Raw genomic sequence first — 21,973 nt, 5'->3', positions numbered from 1 at the left:
TCATCATCTGGACCCATGGGAAGGAGACCCTGGAAGAATTCCACCATGATTTCAACAGCTTCCACCCCACCATCAACCTCAGCCTGGACCAATCTACACGGGAGGTCCACTTCCTAGACACCACCGTACAAATAAGCGATGGCCACATTAACACCACCCTATACCGAAAACCCACCGACCGCTACGCCTACCTTCATGCCTCCAGCTTCCACCCCGGTCACACCACACGATCCATCGTCTACAGCCAAGCACTGAGGTACAATCGCATCTGCTCCAACCCCTCAGACAGAGACCAACACCTACAAGATCTTCACCAAGCATTCTCAAAACTACGATACCCACACAAGGAAATAAAGAAACAAATCAACAGAGCCAGACGTGTACCCAGAAGCCTCCTGCTACAAGACAGGCCCAAAAGAGAAACCAACAGAACTCCACTGGACTCCTACAGTCCTCAGCTTAAACCTCTCCAACGCATCATCAGTGATCTACAACCCATCCTGGACAATGATCCCTCACTTTCACAGACCTTGGGAGGCAGGCCAGTCCTCGCCCACAGACAACCTGCCAACCTTAAGCATATTCTCACCAGCAACCACGCACCGCACCATAACAACTCTAACTCAGGAACCAACCCATGCAACAAACCTCGATGCCAACTCTGCCCACATATCTACACCAGCAACACCATCACAGGACCTAACCAGATCAGCTACAACATCACCGGCTCATTCACCTGCACGTCCACCAATGTTATATATGCCATCATATGCCAGCAATGCCCCTCTGCTATGTACATTGGCCAAACTGGACAGTCACTACGCAAGAGGATAAATGGACACAAGTCAGATATCAGGAATGGCAATATACAAAAACCTGTAGGAGAACACTTCAACCTCCCTGGCCACACAATAGCAGATGTAAAGGTAGCCATCTTACAGCAAAAAAACTTCAGGACCAGACTCCAAAGAGAAACTGCTGAGCTCCAGTTCATTTGCAAATTTGACACCATCAGATCAGGATTAAACAAAGACTGTGAATGGCTATCCAACTACAGAAGCAGTTTCTCCTCCCTTGGTGTTCACACCTCAACTGCTAGCAGAGCACCTCACCCTCCCTGATTGAACTAACCTCGTTATCTCCATACTGATTTATACCTGCCTCTGGAGATTTCCATTACTTGCATCTGAAGAAGTGAGGTTCTTACCCACGAAAGCTTATGCTCCCAATACTTCTGTTAGTCTTAAAGGTGCCACAGGACCCTCTGTTACTTTTTACAGATTCAGACTAACACGGCTACCCCTCTGATAAAGTATACCGTGTGAGGTATCATTTTGATCTGTTGAACATTAGTATCCTGTTGGATTGTATGTTCTATCATTGTATGTGAAGCATGAAGTATTGCTATATGTGTTACTGAAATATGTTGTGAGACTGGGAATACCAAAACTAACCTTTCAGTTACAACACAGAAGTAGCCATCAATAGCCAGCACCCAGGAAGAAAAGAATCCACTATCCTCGGAAAAGGCACGTATGCAATGGGGACTGCTTGACCAATGGGGATTGCCTGACCCCCATGTCACAGCACAGATCTTTCCAGCAAGCTGGAAGAAAGTATCAAAGAGGAAGTGACATCATCACCTGGCCTCTCCCCTCCCCCATCTCAACACCTGGAAGCACATCTGGAGGAAGAAGACTTTGAATTGAGGGAGTTTGCTCCCAGGCTGGAAGGTAGTCCCAAGCTGTTTATTGAAGAACTGTAATCTCCTTGTACCATCTGTCAGGGTGAGAAAAGCAGTTTTATTCAACTCTTGCTTAAAAGTTTAGGATTTAGAATGCCTGTTTACTTCTTATTTTCTTAAGGTAACTGTTTATGACCTTTATGCCTACCACTTATAATCACTTACAATTTGTCTTTCTGTAGTTAATAAATCTGTTTTATATTTTACCTAAAACAGTGTGTTTTGGTGGAAGTGCTTGGGAAATCTCAGCTCAGGTTACAAAGGCTGGTGCATGTTCACTTTCCTATGAAGAAGTGGTGAACTAACTAATGAACTTACACTGGGCAGGCTTCTGACCAATGCAAAACTATACAGTTCAGGGGTACAAGACTGGTGAACTAGGGGGAATTGGATGGAGCCTCTCTGTTGATGGTTCATGAGTGGCTGGGAGATCATTCATTTAATACAGTTGGGTGTATCCCTGCCTGTGAATGTCTGTGTAAGTGCAGTGCCTATCAGAGATTTGTAGTTTGACATCAGCATCACAGTGTGAGATGGTTGGTGAGCTTGGAGAACTCAGTGGTCCCTCAGTCCAGGTTGCACTCCAGGAACCCGGTCACCCCCACTCAAGACTCAGACCTAATATAGTTCACTAGGATTTCCTCCTGCTCTACTGCTGCCTCTGGAGCAGTGAAGTGGCATTCACTGTGGCAGGTGGGTATATGGATCATGGGGTTATGGTTACCTTAACTTTAGGGCAATTTGCTTTTATGTGGCCGGCAGCCCCACAGTGATAGCAGATTACTTGCCTACCCTTTGGGTAGGGACTTTTAAATGCGGGGCTTTGGGTTTTTTTAAACAAAGTTGGAGTTAGGTTTATTTCAAATTCCCTCTTCTCTCTTAACCTAGGTGACATAGGGATTTCCCTTCCCCTGGGATTTGGCCCCGCATGGGCCCTTGATTCAACATATTCATCAGCAATTTCCGCAGCTGATAAAACTGTGGATGGTTTTCTGTCACAGATGGCTGCCTTTACCTCATCTGTAACTACCCATAGCAATTGCTTCTGGGCCATCAGATCAAACACTTTTCCATAATCACCTTCAGACCCCACTCCCATTATCCTTTTTTCCATAAAATTAGACATTCAACATGAGTGACACTGTCAAACATTCTGAGGTTTCTATACTTCAGTCAACAGGTCTCGGGGTAAACAAATCTTGTCAATACGTTTTCTTTAAATTTCTTCCATCACCTTCCTCCATATCATTAAAAACTTGTCTGGCTTTCCTAGTTAATCTAGTTAAAAGGATGGCCATCTGTTTATCTGCTGGAATATTGAGCATCCTACATAGTCTCTCTCCAGTAGACAGGAACTCTTCATTCTGTTTCTTGATAAATTGGGCAGACTTTTTCCTACTCTCTTGTGTTGGGGGGGCGAAACTCCTTTTGCCGCTACAGTATTTTGAGCTGTATTGCTTGAGCCTCCAGTGGGCTTTCTCTTCAGCTGCCTCTGCTGCTTGGTCTGCCTGATCCATAATTCTGCCATGAATCTCTGGTACTTGGGTTCTTCCTTGGCTCTCCACTGCTGCAATTGGACCAGTTCCCCTGTGATGGTTGCCTCTGCAGGGTCTGGGACAGGACGGTTCTCTTCCTCTAGATTGGACTCCATCTCCTCTCCTTCCCTTGGTACCTGGCCAAAATTTATGAGCAAACCTTTCAGCTCCTAATCTGGGGCTTTCTCTTTAAAGGATATTCCCTCCTGCAAACATAACTGTCCAAGGTCTTTTGTCCCAAGGCCAACATATGACTGTGATTCACTTATTGTGTCTATTCTTTAACCTTTAAAACTCATACTATCAGGTCTAAACTTTCACAGTGCTGGAGTTATGATCTATAAAATTAAATGACCTATGATTTGTGAATCCTGTTGCCTGCAGTGATTCAAGAGCATGAATACCAACCTCAGGCAGACTGTAAGGACCCAGGGCACAAACCCCAAACTGGTTGTGAGTTCTATATTTTGATTTCACCAACCAATTATCACGTATAAACTTCTCAAACATGATGGGTATGTCTACACGGGGATTTAAAAAAAAAAACAAAAAAACATGTGTAGCGGGGCAGTAAGCCCGCTCCGATTTGGAAGGGGTTAAAAACAGCCCGGGAAAGGGCTGCCTCCGGGAGCCCAGCATGAGCGAGCTTCAGGCAGCCAATCAGGGCCTGGCTGGGCCAGTATAAAAAGGGCTAAGGGAGGAGCTGGGTCAGTCTCACTCCAGCCTTGGAGTGGGAAGGACCTAGCTGCCTGGGAGCAGGGTACCTGAAGCAGAGCAGTGCTGGGGAAGGGCAGGAGGAGCTGGGGAGCTCCAGGCTGAGGCCTTGTTAAGGCCTAAGGAGGTACTGGGGCTCCAGAGGTGCAGCCTGGGGATAGGCAGAGGCAGCGGGTCCAACCCCCTTGCCAATGATGAGTGGCCATTACAGACTGCAGTTTCAATGGTTCCTGTCCTGAAAACCTAATTAAAAAGGGAACATGTTATTTGAATACAATGTGCTGGCTGCTTCTTACCTGGGACAGCTACAGGAGCTGAAGAAATAACTAAGGGCATACAGTTTGGGGCCAGTTAGAATGATACCCTAGGGGTAAATTGTGTGAAGTGATGGGAAGAAGGGATGTGAGAAGATGCTGCCCTGCAGGAACTTTCCACAGGCAGTTATTATGGGGAAGTAAGAATGTAGTGCTGGGCAAACCTGGGGTAGCCCCAGAAACAAGCATCAGGGACGAGATATAAAGGCAAAGAGCAGCCATAAGTTTCAAACTTCTCCTCTGGGGATGCCTTGAGGCAGTCCTCAGGCTGAGGACATGGGAGTGTGGGAAACCTTAGTAATCTGATACAGGAGTCTGACGAAGACTCAGTCAGCTGCTCCAGAGGGCAGCAGGATACCCGGCTAAAAGAACTGCAGCAAAGGCTGAGAGGAGTTCATAGGCACCAGGCAGCGAGTGTGAGAAGGAGTCTGATAATCTTGAACAGTTAAGTAATTTCCAGGCCCTTTAAATCGCCGACGGAGTCCCAGGGGCTCCCGGCTGCTGCCGCTACCCTGGGACTCAGGCAGAGATGTAAAGGGCCTAGAGCTCGTGGCGGTAGCAGCGGCCGGGAGCCCCTAGCCCTTTAAATCACTGCCAGAGCCCTGCCGCCGCTACCCCGGGGCTCCGGCACCAGGGCTCGGGCGGTGATTTAAAGGGCCCAGGGCTCATCCACGGCTGAGAGCCCCTGGCCCTTTAAATCGCCAGCCTGGGGAAGCCCGTCCAGCCCGGCACAGCGTACCGACTCTTGCCAGTACGCCGTACCGGACCGACTTACTTTCACCTCTGACAGCAGGAGACAGGCCTCATGAGCACTGACATATGCAAATCTGGAAATCAGTCTGGCTCACCTGTGTGTTAGTATTGTTAAACGAGATGTTACATTTATAAGACTGTGTTTAGACTTCATGAAATGCTTGTAGAAAGCTGCATATATTAAACTTATAAAAGCTTAACCCCAGGCTTGGCCAGGGCCCAGCGGCAACTGGAAAAGCCAGCCTCTCATGAATGTCAAAAGGGAAGAAGACATGTTATAAGGTTCTTTTAAGTGCTTGCATTGTAATCCTCTGTACTTGTGCAAGTCATCAAATGGAAAAGGAGCATTAATTAATGTAGAAATGCTGGCTTCCTACAGAAAGTCTTAGGTCCTGCCCACCAGGAAGGCCCATTGAGACTAAATGGGCCTTTGTAAAACATTGACAAACAAAGACTTTGTTGATTGCTCCCACTACACACCGTTGAAGAGAGAACCTGCAGGTGGACATGCCCATCACAGCTTGAACTCTAGCAGAAGGGAATACAAATCCCTGACCAGAAGAAATTGTGTTTCTTGGAATCACTATATTGCTTGGAATTTGGAGAAGGCAATATTTCTAAGCATAAGCAAGGGATCTCCAAGCTGCTTAGCTAGGGTTAGCCCGAAAGGACATATAGAGCAGCTTCTATTGCCTTTTGAAACCTAAGACTGTAACTCATTTGTGTGTGTATGTATTTACCAGCTTTAACCTTGTAAATAACTCTCTTGTTTCTTTTTCTTAGTTAATAATTTTTTAGTTAATTAGAGGACTGGCTGCAAACACTGTCTTTGATTTAAGGTGCAACTGACCTGGGGTAAGTGACTGGTCCTTAGGGGCTTGGAGTAACCTGAATATTCTTGTGATTTTTCATGTAAAGGACCATCTTTCATAAGGGTGAGTTTGCTGGGGTGGCAAGGTAGACCTGAGTGCCCAAGAGGATTGGCTGTGTCTCCATGTTAAGGCTGTTACAGCGCTTGAGGAGTTCACACTTAATACTTGATTAGTGAAATCTAAGTATAGAACATTCAACCAATTGGGGGTTTGTGCCCTTGTTTGCAACAGTCTGCCCTGAGGTTGGCACCCATGTTCATGAGCCACTCTGGACAGCATGACAGCATTCATCAGAGGAAATTCCTGGTTAACTTCCCAAGAAGCCCAGCCATTGAAGAGGGAGCTCCATGAGCAGATGAAGGCTCAAACTGGAGGAGGAGCTGACATTTTTGCGAGTCTGTAACCAGAAGTTGCAGCAGGATCTGCAGGCAACTATACAGTCTCTCCAAGGCACGGGACCAGCTGCAGAGCGAGAGTAAGGCGCATGATGAAGACGTAGAACTACTGGCGGGAGAGAAGGCAGCCCAGAACAAAGATGTGAGCTATAGTGAAGGTCAAGTAAAAGATCGGTCGTATGAGGGTGTGTCTCACTCTACAGAAGGGAAAGGTCTCCAGGTTAGTGAAATGGGAACCCCCATTGAGGAGAAAACCCAGGTAGATGAGACAAGGATGTGCTCTCCAGCAGGCAGCCTGGAACAGCGCAGAGCCCTAACTGGGGTGGGTTAAAAAGCAACGATTACCCCTCCCCCACAAGGGCAGGAAAATAAAAATGGTTTCTCTGCTTTCACCATCACCCAGAAAGTAGCATGTGTGCAAAAAGATCAGAAATGGGTCTTAGTAGTAAACCACTCAACAGAACTCATCAGCATGTAATTCTGTCATGTTTCCATGCTCTTTTTATGCTTTATGTCCTGCTGTCCTGCCCCATTTCTGGTCATAGAATCATAGAATCATAGAATATCAGGGTTGGAAGGGACCTCAAGAGGTCATCTAGTCCAACCCCCTGCTCAAAGCAGGACCAATTCCCAACTAAATCATCCCAGCCAGGGCTTTGTCAAGCCGGGCCTTAAAAACCTCCAAGGAAGGAGACTCCACCACCTCCCTAGGTAACGCATTCCAGTGCTTCACCACCCTCCTAGTGAAATAGTGTTTCCTAATATCCAACCTGGACCTCCCCCACTGCAACTTGAGACCATTGCTCCTTGTTCTGTCATCTGCCACCACTGAGAACAGCCGAGCTCCATCCTCTTTGGAACCCCCCTTCAGGTAGTTGAAGGCTGCTATCAAATCCCCCCTCATTCTTCTCTTCTGGAGACTAAACAATCCCAGTTCCCTCCGCCTCTCCTCATAAGTCATGTGCTCCAGACCCCTAATCATTTTTGTTGCCCTCCGCTGGACTCTTTCCAATTTTTCCACATCCTTCTTGTAGTGTGGGGCCCAAAATTGGACACAGTATTCCAGATGAGGCCTCACCAATGTCGAATAAAGGGGAACGATCACGTTCCTCGATCTGCTGGCAATGACCCTACTTATACAGCCCAAAATGCCGTTAGCCTTCTTGGCAACAAGAGCACACTGTTGACTCATATCCAGCTTCTCATCCACTGTGACCCCTAGGTCCTTTTCTGCAGAACTGCTACCTAGCCATTCGGTCCCTAGTCTGTAGCAGTGCATGGGATTCTTCCGTCCTAAGTGCAGGACTCTGCACTTATCCTTGTTGAACCTCATCAGGTTTTTTTTTGGCCCAATCCTCTAATGTACACGTTTGGTGCCATATTAATATTAGAGCTGAGTGGGTCTAATATTTATTAAAATTTCTTTCTTTTATATAGGAATTAGATACAGTACTCTTGTCAGCTAATTGCTAAGTTATCTGCCAAAAAACTTGAGTTTTCAGTTGCCTAACTAGCCCCTGGAATCACAGGGGGGTGGGGGTGGGGGCTCTTGTAAAGAGCAACAGGTTTTCCTTCTAAATTTAAAAAAAGTAGATAATTTTGGTATAAGCTGCTTTCTTGGTGTCATTCAGTATAAAAACCTGCTAATGTAGCTTTATTCCTATCATGCAATTATTCAAGCCTTTTATTGTAAATGCTGGGAATAGGACTTTCTCCCTTTACAAAGCTTACAGCTAAAGTCAATTTCCAGTAAATGAAATAAGGAAGTTTGATATAACCTTTATTGTAAATGATGGTGATATATATTCACTCTTTTTCATCTTTTTGCATAAATCTAAAGCCTTTGGGCAAAACTTTAAAGATTGGTGCATTTAAAAAGTTAGGAAAGAAAGGGGCTGTGTGGTGTGAAAAAGGAGACTCCTTATCTCTGGTAAAAAAATAAGTGTTAACTTTTTCACATAAGCTGCTTCGTAGTTTTCCTTTAGGCAAAACTTTAAACAGCAAGCTGGGTTTTGTATTGTTTGGTTTGGTTTTGAGAGAGAGAGAGAGAGAGAAATACAACATCTTTATTTCACTGTTAGGAAAAGAATTTTAAAAAGGGTTAAGAACATAAGAACAGCCATATTAGGTCAGACCAAAGGTCCATCTAGCCTAGTACCCTGTCTTCTGATAGTGGCCAATGCCAGCTGCTTCACAGGGACTAAACAGAACAGGCAATCATCAGGTGTTCCATCCCCCCATTCCCAGATACTGGCAAACAGAGGCTAGGGACACCATCCCTGCCCATCCTGGCTAATAGGTATTGATGGACCTATCCTCCATGAATTCATCTAGTTCTTTTTTGAACCCTGTTATAGTTTTGGCCTTCACAACACCCTCTGGCAAAGAGTTCCACAGGCTGACTATGTGTTGTGTGAAGAAATACTTCCTTTTGTTTGTTTTAAACCTGTTACCAATTAATTTCATTTGGTGACTCCTAGTTCTTGTGTTATGAGAAGGAGTAAATAGCATTTCCTTATTCAATTTCTCTACACCATTCATGATTTTATCACAGACAAGCCAGATGTACTTATGCTCAGACACTTTACCTCCTTTTTGTTAGCACCTGCTTCTCCCGCTCCCCCTCGCATGGGACTCAGAGGGCAGCACAGAGCACTGGGGTTGTAAGTTTTTTGTTGGTTTTGCCAGTAAATCAGAGCTAGGGGTAGTGAAATGTTGTTATCAGTGTTGTTATCTTCATTGTATGACTAAAGGGGAGCAGAACTGTGCTGAGCTTGTCCCGATTGAGGGGTCAACCTCAGCTGAAAGGAACTCGCTAAGCCAGGGGCTTGAATGCCAGCCCCCTGTGAAAGTAAGAGGGGTGAAGACAGGTGTTCCAGCCAGGAGGTGTGAACTCACCCTAAGGGTCCCCGGTCTGGTTTAACCTGTTCCTCCCCGTTGTTCAAAGACAGAGCTAAATGGGATTCACTATGAGACTCCTGTTATGTTAAAGTGCTCAAATGAGAGCTGAAATCACTTGCGGTGGGGACAGTTACCAACCACAGCTGATCACTTGGAGCTACACAACTCCTATCTGCAAGATACCTATGCAGAGTAGGTGCATTCATGTAAATACAGTTTGCTTTTGAAGTCTGTCCCCCTCTCAAACTAGCTGTCAGGGGAGAGTTCATTCAGATCCTGCCTACACATTGAACCAACTCTGTGTTTGGTTGGGATTTCTCCAAGTATACCATAAGGGGGAGATGAGTAGAAGAGCATACGCTGGAACAGGGCCGGCTCCAGCATTTCTGCCGCCCCAAGCAAAAAAAAAAAAAAAAAGCCACGATCGGTGGCAGCAGTTCAGCGGCAGGTCCTTCGCTCCTAGAGGGAGTGAGGGACCTGCCGCCCCCGAATTGCCGCAGGTGCCGCCCCTCTCCCTTGGCCGCCCCAAGCACCTGCTTGTTAAGCTGGTGCCTGGAGCCAGCCCTGCTCTGGAATCAGCCTCCCTCACAAAGGGGCCATTCAACTTGGCATCTTATGCCATTTCATGGTGCCGTCTCAGGCTCTGGTGGATCTGCACTGAGTCCCACTGAAGGCAGTGCACTCCCGTGGCAATTGGCTCTGCCTGCACAGAGCAATCACAAGCGACAGAGGTTTGGGGGGATGGAATGAGGGAGGGCAGGGCCTTGGGGGAGGGGTGGGGCAAGGGTGTTCACTTTTGTGTGATTAGAAACTTGGCAACCCAAGCTGGGGGCATCTGTGTCCAGAATTTCTAAGTCTTCTGAAGAACCATCGCTCAGCTACTGAAAAATTTACAGTAAGAAATAAGTGGGAGGCATCTTTTTGTACTTTTTCATAAAGTGCTTTTAAATCCTTTAACAACGTGTGTCGAGAGACCCCACCAGCTTGCAGCTTAAATAAACAAAAACAATTAGTCCCTGCACAGACTTGATCCAAACGGTTCTTGCCAAAAGAACACGGTGTGACGGTTCCTGCCAACCGCCGCCCTTGAACGCTCTCACATACAACGCACCTGTGCCTCGTCTCCCTACCTCCCTTTCTTTGAATCCTTCGTGTCCTCCGCGGCCGGGTCGCGAGTCTCGAACAAAACTTGGCTCGGGGGCCTGGCCTCGTGATTCTCCTCGGCCGCTGCCCTTCTCCCCCCGCCCTGAACCGTTAGCGCCGGGGCAGGGAGCGGGGCCAGGAGCAGCCAGGGGGCGCAGGAAGCCAGGAGCGGGGGTCAGCGGACAGGACATGGGGCCCGAGGAGCAGCAGAGGCGGGGCAGCGGGCAGATGGGCTCTGAGTTGGACCCAGAACCAGGTCCCGGCCCCGAACCGACCATCCCCCCGCACGACAACTTTGCCCTGTTTCTCAGCCGGCGTTTCGGCCGGCTCGGGGGGCTGATAGGCGCCCACCCGTGGCCCTTCCTGATGCTCCCGCTGCTGCTCTCGGGCGGCCTCGGCGCGGGCTTCCTCTTCTTGCCGCAGAGACAAGCCAATGACATCGAGGGGCAGTTCACGCCGCTCGGGGGGCCCGCCAAGAGCGAGAGGCGCTTTGCCCAGGAGCATTTCCCGACCCGCGACTCCGAGCGCTTCTCCGGCCAGAGGCTGCTCACAGAGGGCGCCTTCGCCTCCCTCATCGCGGTCTCCGCCTCAGGCAACAACATCCTGACGGCGGGAGCCTTCGGGGAGCTCCTGCGGCTGGACGGGGCGGTGCAGAGCCTCGCTGTTCCCGGGGGGGACCCGGGCACCCAACTCTCCTACCCGGACCTGTGCGTCCGGAGCAATGGGTCCTGCGGCAGCCCCAACCCGCTCCTGGCTGCAGTGCAGGGGGAGCCGGCCCGGCTAGAGACCCTCCTCCCGCAGCTCACGTACCCCGTGTTCGGGAGCAGCGTTTTCATGGGCACCTTCTTAGGAGGCGTTCAGCTGGCTCGCGGAGCGGGCGCCTCCCGGGTGCAGGCAGCCAAAGCCCTGAGGCTGGTTTATTACCTGAGAGAAGACGAAGCCGCGGACCGAGAGAGGAGTTTGCAGTGGCTGGAAAACTTCCTCAAGCGCATCCCGGCTGAGCTGGAGGCTTTAAATCTCACCTCTGTCCAGGTAGAGCGCCGAGCAGCCCCCTGGGGTACGGAGCCCTCCCCGGGGTGTGCAGCGGGATCCTCCTGCTCTAGCCTCCCCGCTTCGGGGGCGGGAGAGCCGGAGCGCCGGGCTCTGTTCCCGAACCCGGCACCCAAACCCGGATCCGGACTGAGAGGAAAGGCGCTGAAATGCCCAAGGGAGGGGCCGCTTGTGCTGCACCTGCCCTTGGCTAGGTTGGAACGTTCCCTCTCCTTGTGTTCGGTTTAAGGCCAGACGCTGCTGGCACTGAAGCTAAAGGGGTTTTTCCCTCAGGACTTCAGAAAGTGTAGGATCGGGCCACAGACACTGTGCGGTTCTTGGGGCGGGGAGGGGTCCCGCTTTCCTCCATCGGTCCCCTCAAGTGAAGGTACCTCCTGAAATGTGCTGCTAACCAGTTTCAATGCTCAGTGATGTCATGGAGACTGAGGGTGGTTAGCAGAAAGGATGAGACCTTTACAACACCATCGCTGACACACCCTGAACTGTGGTACAGTGTGGGAAATAGCATCATTCTAGTATGTTTAAGCTAAAATTTAGTTTGCTAACCTGATCCTGCATTCCTAGTGCACCTCATTCCTTCTGTTGATTTCAAAGTGTTAGAGGATGTACCTGTACAATTGGACCCAGACCAGTTTCCCTCTTTAAAAAAACCCTGAAAAAGTGGCATGCTTTAATTCAGTCTGTTCTTTTCTTTGAGGAGTGTAAAGGCGGAGGGTGAAACTAGCATTTAGTTCAATGGAAATTTTGCCTGAATAAAGATTGCAGGCCTAGGTCCAAACTATTTCAACCAAATGCTTTGCTCACCGTCATTCATCTTCTCTTGGGCTGTGTGCTTAACTGTGTGCTAATTTCTTTCTATTCTTAATAGGTAATTTTAGCTATGGCTGACATCGCTAATTACAGCTAAAATCATAATGAAGATATTAAAATAGACTCTTTGAACCTTATTCCTATACTGTTTTAAACACAGGCATACAATACAAGAGCAGTGACAAATGTTATTTCACCTGTTATATTTTTTTTAATGGCAGGTGGCTTACTTTACCTCAATATCCAGACAGGAAGAGTTTGAAGGAAATACCACGAAAGTGATCCCCCTGTTTTCCATAACATACTTTCTAACTATAACCTTTTCCATTATTTCTTGTTTAAGGTAAGCTCTTTTCTTCTAAGTTAATAATCTTTTATTTTTCTTTACTTTTCCATATCCTTTATATATTTTATATTTTATTTAAATTACCTTTTACTTGAATTACAAACTCTTCTTTTCCAGCTGAAAAATAAGAGTTTGTAATTTGAGACAACGGCTGTCTTGCCTAGTAAAACAGAGCCCTAGTCCTTGGTTGGGGGTCTACTCCTAATAGTTAAAGTGTATGACTATTAATATTGATACAAAAATGGTAGGTGAGCCTTAAGGTCTTACTCATGCGAGTAGCTGTAGCATAGTCAGACATCTTGCCCGAGTGAGAACTACTCACATGAGTAAGGATTTGCTCGAACATGCCCATATCTATATTTTTAAGGAGAGAAACGTGACTTGATGCAAATCTGGTACTGAAAAGCAGATGCAGTAAATCAAAATGTTATTACTGAAGTAATTTAGCACAGATGGACCAATCCTGTAGTAGCAGTAACAGAGGGCCATGGCCACCACAGCAGGTGTGCAAAAGGCCACCATAGGTATGTGGACGAGGCAATGCTTTCTATGTACCTATGTTTGCACACTTACACAGGACAAAAAAGTGAAAATGGAAAAATAAGGGGTGTGTGCGCTTTCATAGGCTTCCTTACAGCTGATCCTGTCCTCCATCAAGGGTGTGAGGGACTATTTCCTATATAACTAGTTATGCCTGCTCCATTGCAGGAGTGTCTGAAAATATGGATTCAAGGCAGTTATGAAGTTCGCCCTCTCCCTCAATGTGGAGGGAGATATGCACAGCTTCCTCCTCCCCCATTATGAATTTCACAGCACAAAAGTTATTTTATAGTTACTTTTTGAACCATACATCCGTCCCACACTACATTCTAGTCTTATAAATCATCATTCTCAAAGCCTTCTTTTACTTGTTGATTGGGGCCTTTTTCTTACTAACCTCAAATCATAAAGCAAATATATTATTTTCTTAACCAAACTTAAGCTAACTTTAATTCTTTAATTTCATAACTATCCCTACACAAATTAAAAACACAAACCATTTTAAAGTTAGTCTTTAAAGTAGTCAGACTAAAAATGACAAAATTAGGACTAATTGGCCTCTGTCCCCAGTTAAGAACTTCCATTCGTGGGTCTACCGACTATTGAGGAATGAATAATTTAGCCCTAATTGACTTTTCTTTATTTGCATTATTTAAATCAACTTTTATTACAGGGCTATTTTTCTTGTGTTTTAGCCTGTATTTAAATGGCTGAACAGTATATTGTTTAACTCTGCCTTTTTGATTTTTGAAAGATTTTTGAACACATACAGTTTTCAGAAATCCATCATGCGATCAGTCTTTTGGTGAGCACAAAAGGAAGATTCCATGTCCATACTTACATTCCTAAAATAAATCACAGCAAAATGCAGCTCATTTATAAATATTACTCTTTAATATTTCAGAGGTTTTTCCATTTCTTGAGCACAGTAACTTCTGCTGGTCCAACTTCAGAGTAGAACTTATCTTGTTAAAAGTCTCTTCACAAATAAAGGTTTCTTCTGCTTCTGAATCAATTTTAAATTTAACAATAATATTGTAAATTTTGAGATCAAAGCCTGTTCATGAATGCTGTCTTTGAAAAGAGATCGCAGAAAATAGGCACTCGCTCTTGCTTAGGATATTTCCCTGACTTCTTTGCTTCCATAGACACATTCCCATATCCTTATTACTTTTTCTTAGGGCTGTCGATTAATCGCAGTTAACTCACATGGTTAACTCAAAAAAATTAACCGCAATTAAAAAAATTAATCATGATTAATAGCACTGTTAAACAATAGAATAACAATTGAAATTTATTAAATATTTTTGATGTTTTTCTACACTTTCAAATATAGTGGTTTCTATTACCACACAGAATACAAAGTGTACAGTGCTCACTTTATATTATTATTTTTATTACAAATATTTTCACTGTAAAAATAAAATAAATACTATTTTTCAATTCATCACATACAAGTACTGTAGTGCAATCTCTTTATCATGAAAGTGAAACTTACAAATGTAGATTTTTTTTGTTACATAACTGCACTCAAATCAAAACAATGTAAACCTTGATCCTACAAGTCCACTCAGTCCAACTTCCTGTTCAGCCAATCGCTAAAACAAACAAGTTTGTTTACATTTACGGGAGATAATGCTGCCTGCTTCCTATTTACAATGTCACCTGAAAGTGAGAACAGGCGTTCTCATGGCAATTTTTTAGCCGGTATTGCAAGGTATTTATGTGCCAGATATGCTAAACATTCGTATGCCCCTTTGTGCTTCGGCCACCATTCCAGAGGACATGCTTCCATGCTGATGATGCTCGTTAAAAATGTAAGGAGAGTCTGAATGTGCTCTCCCCTGACACCTAGTGATGAGCTGTAGAAGAGGACTTCAGGAGCTGATCTCCTTTGCATGGGCACACTCACCCTGCCTAGGTACTCAGCATGATGGGATCGCTTGCCCAAATGATCACTTTTGGCTGATGTTGGATCCCGCGTCTTCTTGTTATTGGACACACACCTGCTTGATGATGAGTTCCCAATTGCAATTACATTTTGTGAGCTGTCAGGGAGTTTTTAATCCATTTATAAACATTTACAGCTTCATGCCTCCTGAACTTCCCTGGGCATTGCTGTTCCCTGTGGTAAGCATCTTTATGTCTCAGAATCTTGTGATATGCTTCTTCCACTCAGGCCATTCCATGTAGGTACCGGACTGAAAAACTTGGGGAGAGAAGGAACTTTGGCATTTTCCTTTCCTTTTATGTCCAAAATTAGTCAATGTCTAACACTATGTCATGTGACAAATGTAAGGAATCACAGAAGATGCTGTCCCCTCAGCAGAAAAAACTCGATTCGAATAAGGAAAACAACGTTATCACTAAAGCGACTCTGTCCCTCTCTGCTTCACTGTAGAGTTTCTATCTACAACTTTCCCCAACCCTTTCCTGCCTGGTTTTCTGTGACAGCTTTAAAGAAACGGTTCACATAGCCATGCACTCGTCATGTGCAAATGATCAGCAGGACATTTTCATAGCATCTTTTAGAGTGGTTGATTCTGAAAGACAGTGGGCATCTCTTGCAAGATGCTTAGATACTGCCTTGACGGGCATAGTATCAAGGGATTCTGTAGCTAGAGATGGAGTTTTCTTTACTCCTGCTGAATTTAGTGGGGGGATTCACAATCCTCAGGACCTTGCCACATCAAGCCCTGTGTTTTCATTTATGAAGGACACAGATGCACTAAAATAATGTATTTCACACCAAACTAAGATATACATTCCCAACATAACTTGCATAGTTTCCTTTTCCAAGCAATGTACTAAATGACGAGGCCAAAAGAAAAATTATTACCTACCGATAAAGTTTGTCAAATTTGGACTCACCAGCATGGGACCAGCTGGGAGACCTCTGAACTCTGTGCAGAGTAGAGAAGCTATCACAGAGCTGTGTAAGCTGTGAAGCTGGACTTCAGGCCCAGGCAGGGTGCTCATATCAATCTGTCAGACAGGCACTGTTCTACAGCCAGACGTACTCCTATCAGGGGAGCCCACTTGCTGCTCATAGGAGAGGCAAAGACAAGACATGCTGGCATCCACCTCAGAGGTGGGAGTCATAATGTCCAATTGAATGGCTGCCCCAGTTGAGCCTTTCCCTCCCCGCAAAACACAGGTGCTCGGCAGCAGATCTCAGAGCCCTGCCTTTCATCCTTTCTCTCCAGTCTGGAAGAGAGCCCTCGGGTTTCTTGCTTCTGGTCATTTCCTTTCCTTTTTCTTATCTTCTTTTTTTCCTTAGTGTTCTGCAAGATAGTGAGAGAGAGGCAGAAGGAGGGAGAGAACAGGAGAAAGGACTCCACACGTCTCAGGCAAGGAGCCTAGGAGTCAAAGAAAACTGCGGTTTACATAATCAGGGCAGAGTTTCACAACTCTTTGCTTCCCAATAGGTGGCATCATATTGCTTTCTTTTTACTCATTGTTGTATGATGGGGGAATAGAGAGCTCCAACAATTCTGCTGTCAGTTAAACTCATGCACCTACACTGAGTCACTGGTTGTGCAGTTTAATCTGAAGGACTTTAAAATGTTAATACCTGACACTCTCATTAAAGTATTAATGAGAATCATGTAACCAAAGTTGCTTTTGCAAAACATGGTAATTATAATTTATGTATTATAAGGATTTTGTATGCCATTGCATATTTTATATTATTTATAATATAAGTATATAATATAAAACCACAGCATTTAAAAGCTTAACAAGATGCTTTGTACATAATTTTCCAGGGTTGACTGTGTACAAAATAAAGTGTGGGTTGCAGTCTTTGGAGTGCTGTCTTCTGGGTTAGCTGTGCTAAGCAGCTTTGGACTGTTGCTGTTCTGTGGGGCACCATTTGACATGACTGTAGCAAGTGCACCATTTCTTATATTGGGTAAGTGAAAAGAAATTGGGCTTGATGGAAAAAATGGAAATGCAAAATGTGCCTAGTGGGAGATTATTGTTACATGGCATGAATCAGGGATCAGCACAATTACAAGTTAAGACCACTGGGTACGATAGTCATTTTCAAGGTGTTTATCCATTCTGTTATTCAGCAGTGCAGAATGTGCAAAATAAGGGCTCACTTGTAATGGTTTATAGCAGGAGGTACAGCAGCAGGGGGCCATTCAGCTTAGTGTGAGGTTGAAGGTGGGTCCATGCTCCCAAAAGCAGTTCTGTATTTTCCATAGCATGGATGAGGGATCTACCTCATTATCCCAGGCGTGCTTTCTCTTTCAGAGAAATGTGGTGAGAGAGAAAGAGAGACCTCACCTAAAGAGATCTCACCATGGGAAAATGTAATACATTACCTTGCATATGGAGGGGATGGATGGCATTTATTTTCTGTGGGTCCATAACTTCACTTAGTGCGAATATTGCTCAGCTTAAGTCATTGCTTGTTTTGCAATTTTGCTATTTTCCATTAGAATTGATATTGATGGTATGTACAATAAGCTATTCACCTTTTCCCTTTTGTAGGGGTTGGTGTTGATGACATGTTCATTATGATCTCCTCCTGGCAACAGACTAATCCTAAAAATAACGTTGAAAAGCGGATGGCTGAAACTTATGCAGAGGCAGCAGTGTCTATCACAATCACCACTCTCACTGATGTTTTAGCCTTCTACATAGGGATGATAACTTCCTTTCAGTCTGTGAAGTCCTTTTGTCTCTACACAGGAACTGCTTTCATCTTCTGCTATATATACAACATCACATTCGTAGGAGCTGTCCTTGCTTTAAATGGTAAAAGGGAAGAAGGCAACAGACACTGGTTAATTTGCACAAAAGTGAAGAACATTGTTCAGCTTCATCGCTCCTACTTGTACAACATGTGCTGTGTAGCAGGCTTTTCTGATAAATCTTCTGTGGGAGAAGGTGAACATCCAATGAACAAATTCTTTAGGAAATATTATGGTCCTTTCCTTACAAAGATTTGGACCAAAGTGTTTGTGGTGTTGCTGTATGGAGGGTTCCTGGCTACTAGTATTTATGGGTGTACTCAGGTGAAGGAAGATATAGACCTGCGAAATCTGGCTAGTGACGATTCTTATGTTATTCAGTACTATGACTGGGAAGATGAATATTTCTCAGAGTACGGTCCTAGGATTATGGTCACTATCACAGAAAATGTACTTTATTGGAATCTATCCATTCGTAATGACATTGAGAACTGTATGGAGTCTTTAGAAAATAACTCCTACGTGGACAAGAATCTGTCAGAGTCATGGCTACGAATGTATGAGACTGTTGCTAGAATTGGTTCACTGAATATAGATACTAAGGCGTTTTTCATGGGTAATTTATCTGAACTATATAAATTATTTCCAGAGTTTGAATGGGACATTGATATTCATAGATTCTAGGACTGGAAGGGACCTCGAGAGGTCATCGAGTCCAGTCCCCTGCCTGCATGGCAGGACAAAATACTGTCTAGACCATCCCTGATAGACATTTATCTAACCTACTCTTAAATATCTCCAGAGATGGAGATTCCACAACCTCCCTAGGCAATTTATTCCAGTGTTTAACCACCCTGACAGTTAGGAACTTTTTCCTAATGTCCAACCTAGACCTCCCTTGCTGCAGTTTAAGGCCATTGCTTCTTGTTCTATCCTTAGAGGCTAAGGTGAACAAGTTTTCTCCCTCCTTCTTATGACACCCTTTTAGATACCTGAAAACTGCTATCATGTCCCCTCTCAGTCTTCTCTTTTCCAAACTAAACAAACCCAATTCTTTCAGTCTTCCTTCATAGGTCATGTTCTCAAGACCTTTAATCATTCTTGTTGCTCTTCTCTGGACCCTTTCCAATTTCTCCACATCTTTCTTGAAATGCGGTGCCCAAAACTGGACACAATACTCCAGCTGAGGCCTAACCAGAGCAGAGTAGAGCGAAAGAATGACTTCTCGTGTCTTGCTCACAACACACCTGTTAATACATCCCAGAATCATGTTTGCTTTTTTTGCAACTGCATCACACTGTTGACTCATATTTAGCTTGTGGTCCACTATAACCCCTAGATCCCTTTCTGCCGTACTCCTTCCTAGACAGTCTCTTCCCATTCTGTATATATTCGCTATAAGGAAATAGCAGTCTCACGTTTTTTCATTCAAACAGTGAACGTTACTACTGCAGTTGATGAGAAAAACCTTTTGCACCAATTAAGAGACCTAGCCAAGGACTGTAAGATCCCATTAATGGTATATCACCCCTCATTTATATACTATGATCAGTATATCGTAATAGTACCAAACACCATTCAGAATATTGGAATTGCTACTGGAGTTATGCTGTGTGTTTCCTTGCTGCTTATTCCCAATCCGCTCTGCTCCTTGTGGGTAACTTTCGCTATTGCTTCTGTTGTTGTTGGCGTTGCTGGTTTCATGACATACTGGGATGTCAATCTTGATTCCATATCTATGATCAACCTTGTCATTTGCATCGGATTTTCAGTAGATTTTTCTGCTCATATATCTTATGCATTTGTTTCAAGTGAAAAGTCAACTGTGAATGAGAAGGCAGTTGATGCACTGTATCTTCTTGGCTACCCCGTGATACAAGGTGCTATCTCCACTATATTAGGAGTAATTGTGCTGTCTGCAGCACAAACGTCCATCTTCAGAACATTTTTTAAGATTATGTTTCTCGTTATCTTGTTTGGAGCTGTTCATGGTCTTGTTTTTATTCCAGTATTTTTAACCTTTTTTGGAATTTATGGCAGATCATCAAACAAAAGAGTAAATATAAAAACAATAGGAAAAAAACAGCAGCTCTTTTAGTAACAGACAAAATCCAATTAATGTATCAAACAGCTTCATGCTGAAGGCAAAATAAATCCAGATTGCTCATAAATTTACATACAATTTAAAATACAGCGTATCAGCCAAAAAGAACACGTTGAAGGTTTCAAAACATTAATCTGCAGATTTAAATTAGCATTGTATGAAAATGTCACAGATTGTACTGTTCAGGTTTAACACTTAATGGGAGTAGCTCAAAGCCCACTAGGGAACTTTTAACGCACTGTAGCAGAGTCCTCATAGACAGTTACTGCACAGCATGCAAGTGTGCTGTAGATTAGACCCCAGTTTGCCATGCACAAACTGTTCATCCAGATAAGCCCTTAGATCATAAGAGAAAACGTGGGTCAAGTGACATGATATCATATTAGAAGATTACTAAACAAAAAAACTTTGTTAAAATACATTTAACGTTAAAAGCATGTTTCAATAGAGTCCAGATAAAACCCTTCAGAAACGACACTTTCCTTTACCAAAATGCTACAGAAAGTATTAAAAAGTCTGGAGATCATTGAAGAGCTCCAACCAGTTCCACACTGCTGCATAATCTTTTGTCACTCATTATAACCCTGCTTGACATAATCCAGTGACCAGCTTTAAGATTGCCACTCTCTTGTATTCTATAAAGGATATATGTTATTGGGTGTATTCTGTTGATTTTATCTATTCTCTGTTAAATGACCAGTAAAGATTTCAAAAGAAATATTGTCAAGAATATGTTAAGTTGTGCAAGCATTATTTGGGCTTTCTCATAATGTACGTTCTCATGAAATTTAAATGTAGGGCGCCCTATATTACCATGGAAGCAGACAAATTGTTAAAGTGGTTGATTGAAAACCAGGCCTAGGAGCAGCAGCAGCACTTAAGTATTGTAGCAACTGGCAACTCAGGAACAGCAAGTTATTGCACAACAGCAGAAGCACCCCGGGACCTACTGCAGCAGATGGCAGCCGAGTTGCCACCTTTGACCCATCTGGCCTCATCAGCAGCGACCCTGTTTAATAGCCACCCTCTGACCCAAATGTAACCAGATGATTTGGTGACATTTGAAAGGGTTGCCACAGTTTCCCTGCCAGAAATCTGCCTGACCCAGCCCATGTGTAGCAAAGAACAAGCTACTTTCAAGGCGTTGGAGTTTGCAGGAGCTATAAGTTACAATCAGCCAGACTGGATGGACATACAGATGCTGGTTACAGAGTGAAATATCTTCTCCTGGGACACAGCCCAGGTCAGCACGCAATGGTTTTGGGATCTCTGGTGGTGGTGGCTGGAGGTCTCCTGAAAGGCCCTGACCCTTGAGGGAGGATTTGCTGTTTCTGTGATATATTCTAAGAAGCTATGGATAAATATTAAATGCGCATTAACCGTAAGAGGGCAGACAAAAACTACTAACCATACTGTGGAGAGCTGTCTCTCTTGGCAGTTCGAGTATGAAGCTGTGATCCTAAAAGCCCCTTAATGCCCACTGGCAGAGGGCCCACTATAGTAATTTAAAATTCCTCTTTTTCAATAACACTCCAAAGATAAATCATTACAACACAGAGGTTACAATGCACCCTACTTAGACTAACATCACTAACTAGAGATTTGTTGTTTTCCTTTTAAATGAAAAACATAACACAGGAGCTAAACCTTCCCCGATATATATATATAAATACCTTACCAAATCAATTCAGGAATTGGAGCTTCTGGCACCTGGAGATCTGCTTTCATGTAGGCTCGCCCTGAGTATTCTATTGACAGTTAAATAAAACACTTAATTATGGAGAATGTGTGGTTTAAAACATCTATCTGAAGGCTGCTCTATATTACCCAGGGACAAATGGTTTGGTTGCAAGCTTCAATGGGATGCTGAAATCTATGCAAACAAAAGGGCAAGCCACTGGGAGGAAATGTGACCCTATCTGTTATTTTCTTATAGAGAGGTTCCCTGGGAATCAACAGGATTTGCCCCATTTGATCTCCTGTATGGGAGAAAGGAGAGGGGGCCCTGTCATGAGGTGCACTCTCCGGTAGTGGCGCTTCTTCCTGACC

The 21,973-nt window shown here is 44.5% G+C and overlaps 1 protein-coding gene across 1 annotated transcript; it reads left to right on the top strand.

Moving 5' to 3' along the window:
- The first annotated feature begins 10,560 nt into the window (after positions 1-10,560).
- On the top strand, positions 10,561-19,973 carry LOC135873860 (patched domain-containing protein 3). Its single transcript, XM_065398471.1, is given in 6 exon segments — positions 10,561-11,403; positions 12,453-12,574; positions 16,885-17,030; positions 17,618-18,487; positions 19,209-19,897; positions 19,899-19,973. Coding segments are annotated over 6 exon segments (2,745 nt in total).
- The last annotated feature ends 2,000 nt before the right edge of the window (positions 19,974-21,973 follow it).

The sequence above is a fragment of the Emys orbicularis genome, chromosome 2 (genome assembly GCF_028017835.1).
Source record: "Emys orbicularis isolate rEmyOrb1 chromosome 2, rEmyOrb1.hap1, whole genome shotgun sequence".
NCBI lineage: Eukaryota > Metazoa > Chordata > Testudines > Emydidae > Emys > Emys orbicularis.
The sequence above is the reverse complement of the archived record's forward strand: the minus strand, read 5'-3'. Positions and strand labels throughout refer to the sequence as shown.